Below are 17,819 nucleotides of genomic sequence, written 5' to 3' on the forward strand. Positions count from 1 at the left end.
CTGCCACATGAGGGGACTTTTTTTTGCCTTCCACCGTGCAGTAGGACAGATACTGCACAACACCAATGCACCACAGATTAATCGCTATTGGCATGTTTTGAAAAATTACGGTACGATACTAACTTTACCAAATTTTAACTTCTCAGAAGTCTTCTTTAGAATGCAGTTTAAGCTACTTCAGAAACTGTCCCAACATGTTTTTACTGCAGTGGGTACATGTTAACCTCTTAAGAAGTGAAAGCAGTATTTACTGGGGATTGAAAGCTACTCAAAGCCTCTTACTCTGCTGTGGTAAGGGTCTGACTTGGCACCAGAAATACAAAAGTGAGGGGACGCTACCTTACAGGCATACCCCTTCACGTAACTGTTCTTGCCGTTTATTGCTAAGCAAAGTCCATTTTTATCTCGAGAGCTTTTTATAAGACTCACATATCAATTTTTTTATATCACTGAAGAGACATACAAATACGGCAGCTTATCAGTAGGAACTTTAATGTATTTCACCAACATTTTTTTTAAATTTTATTTCAAAGCCTCAAACTGGGATTGTTATTTTCTAGCAATAAAATATTCTCTCAGGTCTAAAGGCTGGCCTATTTTTGCTTATTGAATATTTCCCAATATATTAACTCCCCAACTCATATATTACACTTTTTCAATTCAGAAAACATGTAGGAATTAAATACACATAGAGCACAGCAGCCAGCCATTTTGATCTTACAAACAATATTTTCAGGGATGAGGGCAATCCCCACTGAAAGGCAGTGTTTTTAAAAGGAAGAAGAAAAACAAAACAGAAAGAAGTAAGATCAGCCAAAGCTATCAAAAACATCTGCATCACTGAGAAGAACAGCAAGCAACCAGCCACAAAATTCACTAACAACATTCAGTGGTACAGATTAAAAATTTTAAGCAGCAAAATCAGAAGAAAACAGTAATGAGTGTATTTGCTGCACGTTTAGACTGCATTCTAAAATCTCCATGTCCAGGCTTCATACTTGTCCTCTAAATGTTTGATCCAGGTTGAAAATTGAAATAAACCCTCTCAATGCATCAACATAAGAAAACCAGATTATATTCAAGTAAGGTGTCCTTCATGCAGTTACTACATACATCCAGAATTTCCTTACCGATGCAAAGTTTTTTACCCTCAATTTTAACATGGCTTTGTAAAAAACAGCTGGATTATGACCCTTATTTGGATATTAATGTCTTGGAACACCTTTTTCTCAGACATCCAAAAAAAAACAAGGAAAAAAAAACTGGAAGAAAAAACCCCAACACCTCAGATTTGATATGAACAGCTCCTTCTGTTGAGGCATGTACATTTTTTTCCCCCTGAACAGAGGCAATCCAAACTAGTAGGGCTTGGTGAACAGCCTGCGACCTAGAAAGGTTATGTACAACTGTTAATTTCTCCTAATAAAGTTTATTTGCAAATGTTTTTTAACCTCGGTACCAAAAGGTATGACTATAAACCAATTACATTCTGATCACTAAAGATGGCATCATCCACACAGATGTAAATAGGCCTGCAAACATGCAAAGTGGCCCATTTCCACATTTAAAGTGCTTGCAGAAAATTTTCTGCGCTTGTGCTTTTAAAATAGAGAAGCATTTAATTCACACTCTTTCCACAGGAAACTCTTTAAATGTTGTCTAAAGTGACATAGGGACTATTTCTGTCAACCACAAAGCTGCATTACATACATTACAGAGACTTGTGGAAACAGGAGAAAAACTTGTGCAAACATAGGTTGTGCAAACACAGGTTATATCAACATGTGAAGCCTTCCCTGCTTCCTCCTCCTACCTTGTCATCCTGCGAGTCAGGCTGGAGAAGACTGTGCTGCTGAATTGCCATTGGAGGAGGGAGTGGCACAGCATCCGCTCCCTCCTCACCTTCCTCCTCTCCACAGCTCTGCATGCCCGAAGAGGATGACTTGGAGAGAGTGCCACTGCTCAGCCCCTCATTCCGACCTCTCTGTAAATAAAACCAAGAGATTTGAGCTTTGTTACCTCCTCAACAGCACAAAGCTTGTGATTACAAGCTTCTCTTAAGTCTGTTCTGTAGATCTCACCCCTCTCCCAACAAATTAAGATGATACAGCAAACTGCAGTGCAACTGCTCAACAGAGGGGCGGGGGGGGGGGGGGCGGAAAGCAGATGCCAAAAATATTTTTCAGTGTCTGGTAAAAGCAGATGGATTGAGATACTGAGAACAAGACATTCAGCTTGAAATTTACTACAGGAAAATGTTACCAAAGCCATGCTTGCTTTCCAAGTTCAGTTCTGTGAAGAGCCACATTCCTCTAACTTCAGAAACTCAAGAACTTTGTATCTGAAGTACCAACCCTCACAGCAAGACCTCTAAAGGATATGACTCCCCCCTATTACAACGTTAAGTATTTTCTCAATTGTCCTTTCTGCCCCTTCCCCCTTTAAGCAGCAAGAGCAGACTGCTTGTGTAATTTTTACAGTGGTGTCGAAAGACAGTCCTTCCAGTTATATAAGGAATATAATTTCAACTAGCCAAAGTTTAATATAACTGACCTCACAGAATGATTTAACTATCTTTAAAGGAAGACAGCATAGACGGTTATTGCTTTTTCCTGATTTTAAGGCACTGGCCTTAGGTTTTCCCTCACTCACAGAACTGCAGAATAACAGACACTTCCACTACAACGGCATCACAGAGGGCCTTTTTCTACAGCTTGCCATTCAAGGACAGAGGCCAATATTCCTTCCCAAACCACATCTCCCAATTCACCATGCTGCCAAGTCTCTAGTACTTTTCTTTCCTACATTTACTGTGTAACTTCACTGATGTTCCAAGCTTGCAGCAAAATATGTCAGGAGCAAGAAAAAAAAAAAAAAAAAAAAAGACGTACTACATAAGTAATTGGGCATCCGAGACCACTTTTCTGTACAATAACTACCAAAACCACTACTCAGATTCAAGCCTGGTAGGAGGGAGTAACTGTATAGCATGCAAGTTGCTGTGCCCTTGGAAACAGTAAGATGCCGTTCATTTCGGCCTGAACCACAGGTTTATAAGAGAAGGGAATGTGACTCTGTCCGCACCTAACTGAAGGCAGGCTTTGCTCATACACCAGTTCCAGGCTTCCAAGGATGGGCACATGTTTGTGGGAGGAAGGGAGGCCTCCGGCAGATGTCCTTGGTGGCAAAATCTCAAATAGTTCACAGTTTTTTTCCCCTCTAATGAAAACTGCTGTGTTTATCTACCTTTTGATTTGAAGGGCCAGTAATTCTGTACTCTAACTCTTGCTCAAGGTGTACATACAGCTTTAAGCAGTTAAGCGGCTCTCCCTGTTTTTTCCCTGATTCATCAACAGGAAAAGGAAAGGAAATACAAAATGACCTGATTATTCCCAGAACATGAAGCACCTTTACTCACAAAGCCGCTTTCTTAAGTGGGATAAGAAAGCAAAGCTAAAGAACAACTGTTTACTCTCCCATTTCTCCTTTTTAACTACACAGCCTTCTCCACGGAGCTATCATACTAACACTCTCAATGCAGAAGGGAGCAAACTGTGCCTGGCACAGCACTTACACAGAGTACAGCAGTCATCAAGAATGAGCACATGGGCACATGCCACTTTGATCAGCTGCTGGACAGTCAAATGAGGAGACAACCTTCACCTGACAACATGTAGTTCTTTGAAAAAACATAACAACGAGTCTCGGGAAGCTGCCCTGAACACTTACCTCCTCAACAGTTTCATCTTGTGGGGTTGCTGCACTATCATCAGAGTCCTTCTGAGAGCCTGCATCGGCACTTTTACGAACCTCTCTACTCTTCTTATGCTTGTGGGCCAGTTTTTTGACATGCCCATCTGCTTTCCCACTGCTCAGACGCCTCACAGGACTGGTAAGCCATTTTCTCAAAGTGTTGCCTGGGCGCTTGGGGCCCGGAGAGCTCTGTGCACCGATCATGTGGGGCTGAAGGGATGTTACCGAAGCAGGAGGACTGGCATCATTGCTGGAGACTGAAAGGGAGTCTGGAAAAAGAAGAAGGGGAGCATTTTAAAGCTGAAACACCAGTAAGTGAGAAACAAGGCAAATGACACGTGTAATCACGGGTATCAGATTGGATTTATGGATGAATTGACAAGATTATTTTTAACTAACCTGGCTTTAATGACACCACAACTATCAGTGTTCACGCTGCCCGTGGCCACCCACACATAAACACTATATATATGCTTACAACAGTCAAGCATTGTTAAGTCACTCCTGCCTCAACTACAATGCATACTTACCACTGCTGATATTTATTTGATATTAGATGATATGTTCTATATGTCATCTGACTTCATGGAAGGATATGCTTGGTTTATCTTTTAATGTATACTGGTTTGAGCATGGACATGAAGAGCAAAAATAATTGCCTCAATGAGAGAAGTAAATTATTTTTCAAACACCAAATTCTACTACAATGCTCCAGTTTGTTTATTTTATTTATTTCCCCTGCCCTTGGGAAAAGGGGAAGAAGAATCCAGAAAACAGCTAAACGTCTGTCTTTTGCTTAAATCTTCTCAGACTTTTGGCTGTTGTTTTGTTTGGTTTTTAAAAAGGCACAGAACACGAAAGTTTAAAAGCCCATTTGTTCAAACCTCAGGATCAGCAGTATTTCTCAGCATGACAATGCCTGGAGTTCTGTAGTCAAACAAAGGACACACTTTCATCAAGCCATAGTTGTATGCGCATGAGGTCAACACTACTTTCCCACTGAGGCTCCTGTCACTTGAACTGGACTGTATGCTTATGATAAACACCTACTGGTTATCCGTTTTGAGACCACATTGGGTTCCCCCCCCCAAGCAGCACAATTCTTCTTTCCCTAGCAATTCTGTTTTCCTGAAATCATACTTTTTGTTTGGACACGTTCTCATAACACCTCTCCTATGAATACCATCTACCATTAGGGTGTTAACAAGACTCTCCTAGGTTGTCAAATGCAGGTTCGTACACCACCCCCCCACCCCGCCCCATGTGTGTGCACTTTTGTAGATGAGTAGTTTATATAAGGATGACATAAGTAATGTTTTGTTGAATGTTTCTACTGCTGGGAATTAAATGCAGTGCTTGTGTTCCTTCTTGAAGCTTGACACAGATGTTCAGGTCACCTCTTCTGGCTGCTTTTCTGTAAGAGGCGTATTGCCAGTCTGACCAGAAGCCGTTTGAATTTTGTAGAATAATATGGTCACATTTATGCAGCAATACACTTCACTGTAAACACTCAAATGCCTTAGATGCACACACAAGTATGTGAGCCTGCTCTGTTTCCATAAAGCATTAAGTGCAAATTACAACTTTGAACTGAGATGGGGAGACATAAAATATGAATATACTAAGTTGGGACTTTTTTTTTCTTTCACTGTTCAAGCTGTTCCAAAAAAGGCACCCAAAATTATGATCTATCAGGCTTTCTGTGAGGATTTTTCTCTATTCTAATAAAACCCAAGTGGCATGTAACCATTAAGACACATCAGGTCTGATGCCACGAACTCCTGTAGCTTATACTGTATGAATACACACACATAATAATTGCTATTAACCTCCACTTCCATCATGTTTCCGTAAAGAAAAGAAACTTCATAAAACATACCTTCAGTCCTACAAGCTAGTTACTAAAGTCACCCAGAATCGGGATTCACCTGCAGAATTATCTTCTAGCCACAGCTGCAGCTGTGCTGCACCTGGGTAAGGAGACTTCCTACGATGCCATTAACATGGTTTCAAGGCTTTAAGTAATGGGTACTACCAAAAAGCAGACGCACAGTTACGCTAGTCAGCTTTGCCTCTAAATCTAAAGATAGCAGCGCCCCATAATTACCACATTATTTTCTTGTTGAAGCAGGAAACATAAAGAAGAAATTAATTATCTGTAACAATGGTTTTCAACTTGCAATCTGAGTATCCCTCAAAGCCCCTGGATTACTGCTTAAGGGTTCTCAGCACATCCGTAAGACAGACAAGCCTACTAGCCATCAGCATCCACATCATGACACATTTTTTTACTTTATTTAAAGGGGGGGGGGGGGGGGGGGGGGGCGGGGAAGTGGTCTGCTTATTAAAAAAGTTCCAAACAAAACTCACAATCATCTGCAAGCTGGAGTCTCCATTGGAATCCAAACAATCTCCTATTAAAACTGTTAGAAGTTAGTTTGACTGCTCTTTCACCAAACTTAACATTACCTTTATTGTATCATGCATTTTAATTTTATTTTTTTTTCAAATGCCTTGTTTCAGAAATCACAGCAAACACTGGCTGATGGGTATTTCAATAAATAACCTTCTGTCACTCTGCTAGTGGAACACAGAAGAGGAGAGAACAGTGCTGGTATTCTTACAACTAAGTTTCTTAAAGCATAAACTAAATGCTTTGTCTTCAGGACTCTCAAGCTTGAAGATGTTTAAAATCCCTCAGCCAAGTTTTTCTTTCATTTGTATATATTTTTCCTCCCAATAAGGGTTCATACAAGTTCCTTCCATACAAATAAAATAGAGCACGTTCACTTGTTTACAAAAAAAGAAGAAGAAAAAAAAAGCAACTAAGCCTTCACAGAAGTTTACCATGTACTGTTTTGATTTTTGCATCTGTTGCATTTCTTACTTTCACAATTACTCCTTTCTAAGAGAAAGGCGGTGTGGTAACTGATTGTGCAAGATTTACTTTCACATAAACATGTCTATCCCTAAGCATGTAACGTGCCTGCAGCTAATAAACCCATTTTTGTTTTTATAAAACCTGTGCTCCACCTCCTCAAATTATCACCCATCCTTTTGACAACCAGCACTTTGCAACTACTGAATCCCTTGTAAAACCAAGCAGTACAGCCCAGAGCCCCTAAAACCGTGGAAGACTGGTATTTTTGTCTGACTGCACTCCTGCTGTACCACTCCTGCTCTTAACCCAAGTCAGCCAAGAGTTTAGGGGCAGGAGGATGGAACAGAGCAGGAAGAAATACGTGTACTCCGCTCAAGTGGAGAGGATCTAAGAGACAAAAACAATGTTAGCCAGACATCTTTCGCAGCACATACTTTAGCCATATCCTCCCACACAGCATTAGTTTTCATTTGGCATGCAGCATGTAACTGCTTCTCATCTTCTCTTCTGCATGATTTAATACAAAATATCATTGAAGTATTATTAGGGCTTCAGGGAATTATAAAAGTGGGCAAAGTGTAATTAGTACACCAAAACGATAGCACTGTTCCGCTTTGCTCTTCAAAGCATGAAAGCCCTGGGTGAGAAGGAAAAGGTTAAAATGAATGAAAATACTGCACTGCCATAATAATAACTTCAGCTTAAATATAAAATTTTATTTTAAAAAGGCATTAGAAAAAATAGAAACAATTTAAAAAATTGAGTAAACAAACAGAAGAGGTTTAACATCACCAGAGTTAACCTGAAATGAATACCAACCTACTAGCCTTTTCAGAAGTCAGATCCGATTTCTTGCCCTTCCTTAAATTTGCAGAAAACATCCCTACAGCCTCAGAGGTCGGTGCTAATACTCACTATAAATATACCATCCCAGTATTTTCCCAGTGAGACCATTTACCATCCATTTTCCCGTCCCATCCCAGCTGAACAAAGGTCTGGATTCTCCATTTCTCACCCTCATCCACTTCCTCAGGAGACCAGTTACAATACTACAGCGCAATCAAGAAAAAAACCTAGGTGCTCAAGTTCATCTATTTATTTTGAGGCATTGCCAGAACCAAGCATTGGGGAGTATCGACATCCAATACAGGCATTTTCAAGAGTACGGAAAGACCTTTCACCTTCAGTATGTGAACAGCCACACAGGTGTCTCTCATTTTCCCCTCCCCCTTCACTATATACTACTTCTATCTATATAATTAGGGATGCAGACTCAGTTTGATTGATTACCATGCTTGGGATTGTTTACACTAAATTGGCTTTGTTTCCTTTATGACTACACAGCAAATTGTTTTTCTAGGGTTGCTCAAGAATATTTTATCACTAAAACATGCTAAGACAAAAAAGGAGTATTCCAAATTAAACCAAGAACAACATGGACTTTTAAAACCAAGCCAGATGGAATAAATTTGGGGTATGCTAACCCCAACTGTGTTTTCAAGTACAGTAAACTTTCTAGTGAGCGTCAGAATCCCTTTTAGAAAAAGATAAATGCAACAGATGGCCATCTCAGAGTAAAAAAAAAAACAACCCCAAACCAACACACATATAACGATCATACACAGCAACACCAATCCAACAAGAAACTATCAAATTTAATAAAACTGCTATTTGCTCAAGTGGAGACAGCTTTATAATTCAGTAAAGTATTTAAAAAAACCTAACGGGTGGACTTTGTTTTATAATTCATAGTCACAATAAGAAAATAAGGCATTTAACTGCCATTTCCCTCAAAGTCAAAATCACATATGTTGCTGTGGTGGTGAGGTCAGAGTTCACTGAGAGTCCATAAATATATTTTTGAAGCTAAAGAAAAAGAGCGGGCAGCATGGGTTCTGACCCCCTCAAACTAGAAGATAAAGTTACCTCCAATGAAGTGGCAAATTTTTGAAACTAGAAGGGAAATGGGAATTTTCATTCTAGTCCCAGCTTTCTTAACACTAGAAACATGCACATCTGTGATTAATAAACTGGTTTTTTCCCCTAAAAAATAAATCAGCCATGTTAAGCTAGTTGATGACTTGAAAGACTCTGCTTCGTATTAACTATTTCCATATTGCCATTTTTAGAGTTTTGGTATTTACAAGGAGTGCAAGGGGCTACAAAAAACCCTGACTCCTTTACCTAGGGAATCACACCAAGTTTGTTTGATGTCTGCTCTGCATCCCTAACCCCAAAATTCTCCAAACCCCAAAATAAGACATTTCACCATGCCTGGACTACAAAACAGTAATGGGACAAGGAGTGAAAAATGAAGAAAAGCAAACCTAGTAACTCTGACTGGCTTGTCACACCACCACTGCAGAGCTGCTATCTACCATGAACTCTAGGGACCAAAAAGCCCAGAAATATCCATCACACAGAGCAATTAACCAACTGATCAGTAAGATTTTATGCAAGTACATTACAAATTATATGGGGACAGGAGCTGCTCGTTGGTTCAAAATGGGAGCACGATCTACACTGATCAACGTGAAACTTCAATATGCGAACTGGAAACAGCTTGAGTTCAGTGATCTGCCAAGCCCACAGCTACCTACAAACATGCCCCAATCTGAGCCAAATCAACATGCCATCAGAGGAAGCAAAAATAGTTTACAAGCATCTAATGACAAATGCCCATTAAATGCTGCCCGTGTACACAGCCATCATTTGTTATTAGATGAGATAGGGAAAGGTTGATAAAAAGAGTGAGAGGTTTATTTTATTTGTGGACACACACGCACATGGTTTCTGCCTGGGAACCGCTTTTGAAGTGGGAGGCTATCAATCTGCCATATACAAGACCATCCAGATACTTCTGTACGTGTCAGGAATTTTATTTCTTTCCTGCTGGGTTATCCTCTTTAGACTACGCTCACTGTGTATTTTTGGAAACCAATAGTGGTATATACCTCAAAAGGCATTAGATGCATTTCAACTCTTAACAAGCCACCAAAACAGCAGTTACCATTTAAAGGTGATGCAGCTTGAGTGTTATCAGGCTTGCAAATGGAGAATTTCCACCATGCCCTTTGGGAAGCACAAGTTTCACTTCCGATATACAGACAGTGCAATAATGTTCATGAAATTAGTTTCTTAAAAATAATCACAAAATGCAAAAAGCTAGTACTTAACACATAAAAGAAAATCCTTCAATCACATTCGTGTTTGGAGTGGAACAAAACACACTCACTCTTCATCTCTGGTCAGCAAACCTTTCCTGAGTTATTTCAAGTTACACATTATGCTGAAATACAATTTGCAATATTTTCAGTGTGTGGATAGACTAAGAGTTCAACTCCTTAGTATATCTTCCCTGATTAGCGAGTTATCCCTGCTAATTTTGACTGATACAGACACTAGACCATGACACTTGGATTTAAGTGTGTTCAACAATTAAGTCCTCCAAGTCATCAAAAGCTGATTGTGCTAGTATCAGCCAAACTGGAATTCTAAGCTTGAGGCTACATACTCTTCAGCATCTCCTAATGAGATACTAAACTGCCTCACAAGCAGGTCTGCAAGTAAAAACCCCACCCTCTCCCCAAGACAGACACTGTCACTTTAATAACTTCTGAAGGTCTTTCTGAAATGGAGAAAAGTCATCCAATAGACATATTTGCAACAGCACTAGAGAAAGGAATGAAGAAAATCTCTGATTAAGAGCAAAAAATAATACATTGTTCATTGAAGTTAGAAAATTAGTGGCATATGCCTGAAGGGTTTAACACACGTGTTTTACTATTGTGTCTTTTCCTTTAATATCCTCTCCTGTCTTCCTACCCCGTGAATGTAAAATCAAGGTTTTACACTTAAACTTTTAAATAAGGCTTGATATTGTGCCAGAAAAAATCCTTTTCCAGGTTAACAGAAGTAGTTCTGTTTGTGCTCCCTGGAATTCAGACCACAGGGATACAAATCCCCAAACCTAACTGCTGTGTATTACCAAAAGCGCAAGGCAGCACTACAGAAGGGAAGAGTGGACTTTGTGGGGAATTTCATTTTTTGCAATAAACTGTTATTCTCTCCTATTTCTGGAGAGAAATATATTTTCTGTCACAAGTAGGAAGTATTAAAAGTTACTCACACTGCTAAAGTTTTGTTTCACAGTTTGTGAAAACCACAAGCTTCTAACAGATTAAATCTCAGCTTCCCTGTACGCAGCTTGTATTTTTACAATGTCTTGATTTCAGCTCCACTCTTTTGACCACCTGTTTGCTCAAATTTAGACAGCTACATCCACGTGCTGGCAAGACATGCCAAGGACAAATTTTGTCCTTTAGCACTGTTCTCCACTCAAGCTCTTGCTCCGTTTCAGTACACTGAGTCACCCTGATTCACAGATCAAAGTTTCACAGATCAAAGCAAGTGCCCTGATCATTTTAATACAATTATCTCCCCCTGGAAGGGGGGTGCGTATTTCTGCTAACCACTAACTGCACAGGGGCTTGCATGCTTCTACAGAAGAGCTAATGAACAGAGAAGCTGACGTCCTAATTTTCAGGCAAAGTTTTCTTTGGGCTGACTGGGGCCATCAGCTAGTTACTTATCTCTCGCACTTTCCTGTGCCTCCTGATATATGACATCATTTTACATCACCATGAAGGAGCACATAACATTATTTGCTTTGCGGGCCTGCAACAGGCAAGATTTTCATTGACAGATTTAAGTTACATACTAACAGTTAATTCCCGCATACAGGCAGGGACATACCATGTAATTAAGAATATTAAGGGGACATCTTTCTTTCATTAAATAGTTGTGAAAGTTCTTCAGTGCAAACAGAGAAAGAAAATAAGAGAAACGGTATTTTTCTATTACTAGAAAGCAAGTTTTCCCACAGTCCCAATGTAATTTCCCCATTTTCCTTTAAATACGGTAGCTTTTAAGATCAATTTTGCACTGAGACATTTCACCAAGTCTCAACTACATAACCCATTTTCAAAGTGTGGGTGTTTTGGAGCTTTCACTGCAGTCACATATATTTTGAAATAAAGTCTGTATGCTATTTTTGCCAGCTGTCTCGCATCAGCAAAATCTAACTGCTTTACAATGACCAAAACAGAAGATCAGCTGAAGGCATGGCCCATGCACTCCTCCCTCCAGAAGAATGGATGCAACTGGAGCAGCAGATACCAGGAACGACCCTGTCCCAGCCCAGGGCTGCTGCCCCCCTGCTGCGCTGAGCTGTGGAAGAGCTGCCCCCAGCCCTTGCCTCCAGCCCGTTACCCGCTAATGCTGCTGCTGCTCAACAGTTTAAGATCTCAGCAGAAGAAACTGGTGGAGGGCACAACGCAGCTCCTGAAGCAGTGGGAGCTGGCAGCATTAGCTTCCTTCCAACTGCTCCAAGTTACAGCACTCCCCACCTTCAACAAAACCAAGCAGTGAGCTGGTGGGGACAAGAGGAGTCTCAGCCAAAGAAGGAAAAGAGTGGAGGCAGAAGCTTTGGGCTTGGGCCTTGTAGGCAGAGCTGCTGCAGAAGACACGAGACAGAGTTTTGCTGACTGTTGACAAGCTATTTGTCTCATGCATGCTGCGTGCAACCTACTTTTGAAGAGCCATGCTGTGTGATGTGAGCAGCAGAGACGCAGCTCTGCTCTTGCTGGAGAGCTGTATGTCGCACGCTACAACTGGGAACCACTACTGACAAGATCTGTGATAAGCAGTCTCAGATTTTAATTGGGACAGCTGCACAATTCATTTCTGCTCATCTGTTACTGGGCTGTAGGGTTTTATCATCTGCCACTTTAATTTGTGTTGCAAAATCATTTTTTGCTCAGAAATGGATAAAAATAATCTCCAGTCCTAGAAACACAGCTCTGAAGCAGCACAGCAACCTACCTGACACGTGTGCAGAAGAGGAAGATTATGAGCACATATGAAACAAAAACATCCGTATCAATGCAGGTAACAGCATGGCCAAGCAAAGGGAGAAAAAGATGCATTCAGCAAGTCCTCAGCTCTACTGAAGGCAGAGAAAGCCGCGGGGGAAGGGAGGGAGAAGCAGGTCTGCAGAAGTTGCATTAGGAAGAATCACGACCTTAGACGTTATTTAAAGCAATGCCTGCCATGCTGCCCTGTGCAAAAGCTTAACAACGCAGAGCATTCCAATGGAAAAAATTTATCGTACGCAGATTTTAAAACATCCTCCGCTACTCCAACAAAAAGGCTGCATATTCACTAAGACATTCCAAGCACATCTGACCTCAAAAGGAAATTGGGGATGCACAGTTCTACTGGTACACTTTTGGAATTGAGACTATACACACTGATAGGGAGGAAATTAGCTTCCACCATCTTAAGTGGTAAAAACAAGCTTCACAATTATGAAGACCAAAAAAAAATTTTACATTAAAAAAAAAAGTCAGCATAAACCAGTGAGTCAGCATTATATTTTTTTCTTTTGTCCAAAAATTTGAAAAAGAATTTGAGCAAGTACAACTTCTGCCATGTGTTTTACAAATGAGTGGCCTCTAGGAAAAGATGAAAGTAGATGTATTTTATTCTTTTTTCCAAAAACCTTAAAAAATTCCAACACATGAGAAAACCTTCAAAAATTCTCTAGTAAAACTGAGGGAATATATGATGAGCCAATAAACATACTATGAAACACACAGGGTAGATATTAATAATTGCTAAGCGTATCTTCAAGCGTATCGGTAAAGTTCATAAATATGAACAGTACACAGTGCTAGTATTGAGTTACAGGAACAAATGATACCAAAGAAATGATGACTTTATCAAATTTTATTTGTTTAAAAACCCCAAGTTACTAGACTACTTGTACTGAAAAAAAGACTTGTTTCCTCTTCACCTACTGCAGTTATATGTTAACCTAAATACACATACTAATCCAACAGCAATCTGAACAGTCTTTTTTTGTTTTCCCCCAATCCTCTTGATTCAAAGCAGAAGAGCTCATTAGAACAACTAGCGATTGTTTGGAGCTACAGCTTTAGCAACAGCTGTACAAACACATCAATCTCAAGTTAGGAACTCTGCCATAAGCTTAATAATAATATACTCATACTGTTTAGCTTTGGGGCTATTACAATAACTTTGGTCATTTTCTCTTTCCAAATGTTATACTGTTGTAGCCCTCAAAAAATAAATTGAGAAAATAATTAAAGGAATTGGGAGGGAAGATGGAATGGCTAAAACAGTGATAAAAATAAGTCCTCCAAAATTCCTATATATATAAAAAATGTTTCCTCCCTCATCCAATTAATTGCTATTAGTGATAGTGATAGAAATTAATTGTACTGACACTGCTTTGCATTGTAAAACATTGACCTTTTGAGTGCACGCACTATTGGGAATACTAATGAGCAGAGTCAGCCCTTGCAGCCACGCCACTGCTTTCAGTCTCCACACCGCCTAACTAGCCGACTGTAGGTGATGACAGACAACTTCCTCCGCGTTCAATCCCACCTCAATAACTACATTATCAAGAGCAGACTTAGATGACAGTGATTAGAAACTGCACTGGGTTTAAACTTTTTGTCTTCAGATGGAAATGTAACCTGAGCAATGCAACGAGAGCACACGTGATTTTAATCAAGGGCGGTCACACTGGAAATGTAAGGTTTTTTAAACAGACTCACAGTCAAGGTTGACTAGCAGATAGCTATTGAAAGTCATAATGGCAAACTGCTGCAGAGATGCCTTTTCAGGATGAATTATTTTAAAGGATTAGGAAAGGGAAGATACTCCTCCAAAAATTCAGTCTTGAATAACCACTGAGTTGAAAGGGAAAAGATAACTCCTTGGTATAGATGTATTTTAAAACAAGCAAACTATAAAGTAATGGAGTGACATTGTATCTCAATGGGCAATTAAAATACACCGAGTACTAAAAATGGAATCCATCACTGCTACGTTCGTTAAGTTGATTACAATCTCTTCAGGAATAAGGAACATGAATTTTCTCTGGTATGATCTAGCCCATATCTCACAGGCACACACAAAAAGCACTTCATTCTGCCACGCAACTATTCTGTTGCTTTTCTTTCCCTCAATTATTCCCAATAAAGCCTCAGGAGGAGGGTGATGTTGTACACTGACTTGTCCACCCAGTCATCCAAATCTTGGTTCCTCAAATCATTCCCTAGTTCCCATCCACCTAATATTACCTAAGTCGCCACAGGAAAATGATGTGACAGGATCACAGGAGGGCTGTCCAGAACTGGTTTGGAAGTAGGAATCAAAAGGAAACAAAAAGGTAAAGGAAAAAAGCAAACAAACTTACTTTGAAAGGCAATAAACCAGAATTCTTACTATTTGCTTTAATTCAACACAAAGTGGGGGGAGGGACGGAGATCTGTATAACGATACTTATATGTATATATATGTAACAGATACATATATATATATATATGTAACAGATACAACGATAATTACTGCTACAGTAAATCACCTTTTTTAAGTTAAAGACTCAAATGTAAACCTAAATTTAGGGGCAAAATAAGTTACCTGGAGGAAAAAAGATAAGGAATTTAATTAGCTTCTATTCCTTTTTCTATTGAATAAACATCTCTTCTTTTCATGAAGTCCTCAGCATTTCATACAATGCATCTAGACAGCTGATCTCTATGAAGCTCTTTTCCTAGGACAAACTACCCCATGCAGGTGATCTGTTGGGCCGTGGTGTTTGTGGTTTTTTTTAACCACTTGCACAAAAAAGATTGTCTGGAGGTGCCCAATCCCATGTCCAAATGCAAGGAAACAAGAAACAAACAAACAAAGAAAAAAGTGGTTTAATAAACATACTGTACTATTCTCTATGGGGAAACCCAACCTTTATGAGGAAGGACTGTTAACATTACTGATGTGGTCTTTTCAAAGCTGGATGGAATATACTTACACCACCTAAATTCTGTCCTTCTCATTACCTCCACTAAAGGAGAGAGGGTCACCCCAAGCCTAGATGAGCAAATTCGATGGATTGTTACAGCTGCGTGTAGCCACGTTCAAAGGCAGCTCATAAGCTCATTGTTCGTTACCAGTCTCGCAATGAGCACCTAGAGGAAACTTTCATTATGTAAGGTGATAGCTCATTCTTATGCTGCTGCCTCACTGAAGTAATTCATTTAAAATAGAGCTGTAACATAGCAAGAGGGAAATTAAGTTGTAATATGAGTTGAAACAGTTCTGCTTTGCTCAGGTTAAGCCCATCCATTCAATACTGACTTTTGACCATCATTTAAAACTGCATGCATCAAAAGTTTAGTTACAGCTACGCTCTGAGAGGTGTGACTAGGACATAAAGAGGCAGCCACATTTTTTCTGGTATGGAATCAAACTCCACCCTTCTCTTCAGAGCTTTATCAATATTCCTTCCCTCCTCTCTTTCTGGGAAACCTTCTTGGTATTGACGACTCATTTTGGAGTTACAAGTCCTTATTACATGAAGTTTGCATTATAAACCCGACTGCATTTCCTTCACAAGAGAATACATTTTCATTTTATATCTTTCAAAAACTCTTTGAAAGGCAGAGCCAAGTCGCTAGTTTGACAAAGAGCTGGGGCTAACAGACCCATTTTAAATTACTGCGTTTTCAAGTAGTACTTATACAAGGTCAGAGCGGAAAGTACTGCAGGGGAGGGAGCAGACTTCCAAGGATCAGAGGCAGAAGGCTGCCTGGGGCTAACCGCATATGCACATCTGATCTACATTGCTGCTCAGTCCTGGCTTATTTCACAATGCAGGTAACCTGCCTGAGAGCTACATGGCACTTTCCAGTCACTGAAAAGATAGATCTGAATTATAAGGGACAAAAATTAGGAGTAGTTAGATGAAAATATGGATAACTCTGGATCTTATCAGCTCACTCAGAGCAAAAAACCCTGAGCCTCAAATCTTCAGGTTTACGGGTAGGAACGGCAGTTATGAAAGGATACTAGTCTCTCTCTTGCGTAAGGTCCTGAAGGCTTATTTTTTTGGGGATGGAAGGCAGGGGTATAGCATTTTCTGCCGGATCAACTCCTTGGTCTGGCTGCCTGCGTGATTGCTAGTGTTGATGCAAGAGAAGCAGCTGGATCACATGTGCAAGAACAGGGTAAATAAGCTGGCAGTACCTGGCACATAGTTAAGTTTTTACTAACTTATGAGAAAACACCTTCAGCTAACTCTCTTGCAAGTCCTGCAGCCTAACAATTCAAAAAAGACATGTTGTAAGAGCAGCGAGGAAGGCCATAGAGGTCCGGAAAATAGTACCTTTGCATATGTAACTATATAGCTGATACATGAGCTCAGTTTCAGGAGGATTTTTGTTGCACGCTCTTTGTGGAGATGGAAAAGCACACACAGCACATACTTAACAGCTTCCATCTGTATTCTAAAAGAATAGACTTTCAAAGCCCAGAGGTGGATTTATGCCAAGAATTACACCAATCCATTAGTAATACTGGACTCTCCCCACTGCATCCTCTGAGTCCAGTCCTCAGAGACCTCTTATCCTCTCTTGGACACCATTTGCTAACAATTACTCTATAGTAAAAGCATCCTGTTTTATGGATGAATTATTTCTGAGGCTTGATATACCATAAAATGTTATGAAAGAGGAAAAAGAATGCTACTTTGATTCATATCATTCTTTTAAGCAATCTACTGCACATATAATAAATGCATTTCTTCAAAGCCAAATGAGAACTCCGTCTACTCCTACAAACACCCTTCCTCCTCCAAAACCCAGCCCCCAGATGGTTAATAACTTCAGGATAAATTTTGGGTTTGTAGATTTATTCCCTGGATTTTATCCATGAGATTTGCCTCTCAAATTTCCCAAGTGAAATACAGACTCAACATGATACACTTACGGACTGAAACACATCCTATTGTTTCTTCTAGCTCATAAGGTAACTGAAAAAAGATGTTATTATTTCCAGTATTCAGTTCCAGACTGAAACTACTCAACACTCTCTCCAGCCAGATAACCATAAACAACTTTGCTATTCATCCACACTTGTCTCAAATGCAGAGCATTTTTAAGTTACAGGAATGGGTGGATTTACCATGAGAATTGCTTTCCTACCATCACTGCTGCTTTTTCCAACTGCTGTCAGATAAAGGCAAAAATACAATACTTACTTATTAATTTCAGTAGTTTCTTGCCAATTCTCCTATTTTCTTTCTCTCTAGATC

The 17,819-nt window shown here is 39.9% G+C and overlaps 1 protein-coding gene across 4 annotated transcripts in view; it reads right to left on the bottom strand.

The window, feature by feature from the left end:
• TRIO (trio Rho guanine nucleotide exchange factor) overlaps positions 1-17,819 on the bottom strand; it is a 254,719-nt gene that overhangs the window by 31,219 nt on the left and 205,681 nt on the right. For all 4 annotated transcript variants that reach the window (XR_005103017.1, XM_037379282.1, XM_037379280.1 and 1 more), the window contains exons 35-36: positions 3,730-4,022; positions 1,814-1,984 (exon numbers count right to left, since the gene is read on the bottom strand). Coding sequence is in view for 3 of the 4 variants with exons in the window: in XM_037379282.1 (XP_037235179.1) it covers positions 1,814-1,984; positions 3,730-4,022 (464 nt within the window). In the remaining variant the exon portion in view is untranslated. The remainder of the gene's footprint in view (positions 1-1,813; positions 1,985-3,729; positions 4,023-17,819) is intronic.

Source organism: Falco rusticolus, chromosome 3, assembly GCF_015220075.1.
Source record: "Falco rusticolus isolate bFalRus1 chromosome 3, bFalRus1.pri, whole genome shotgun sequence".
Lineage (NCBI taxonomy): Eukaryota > Metazoa > Chordata > Aves > Falconiformes > Falconidae > Falco > Falco rusticolus.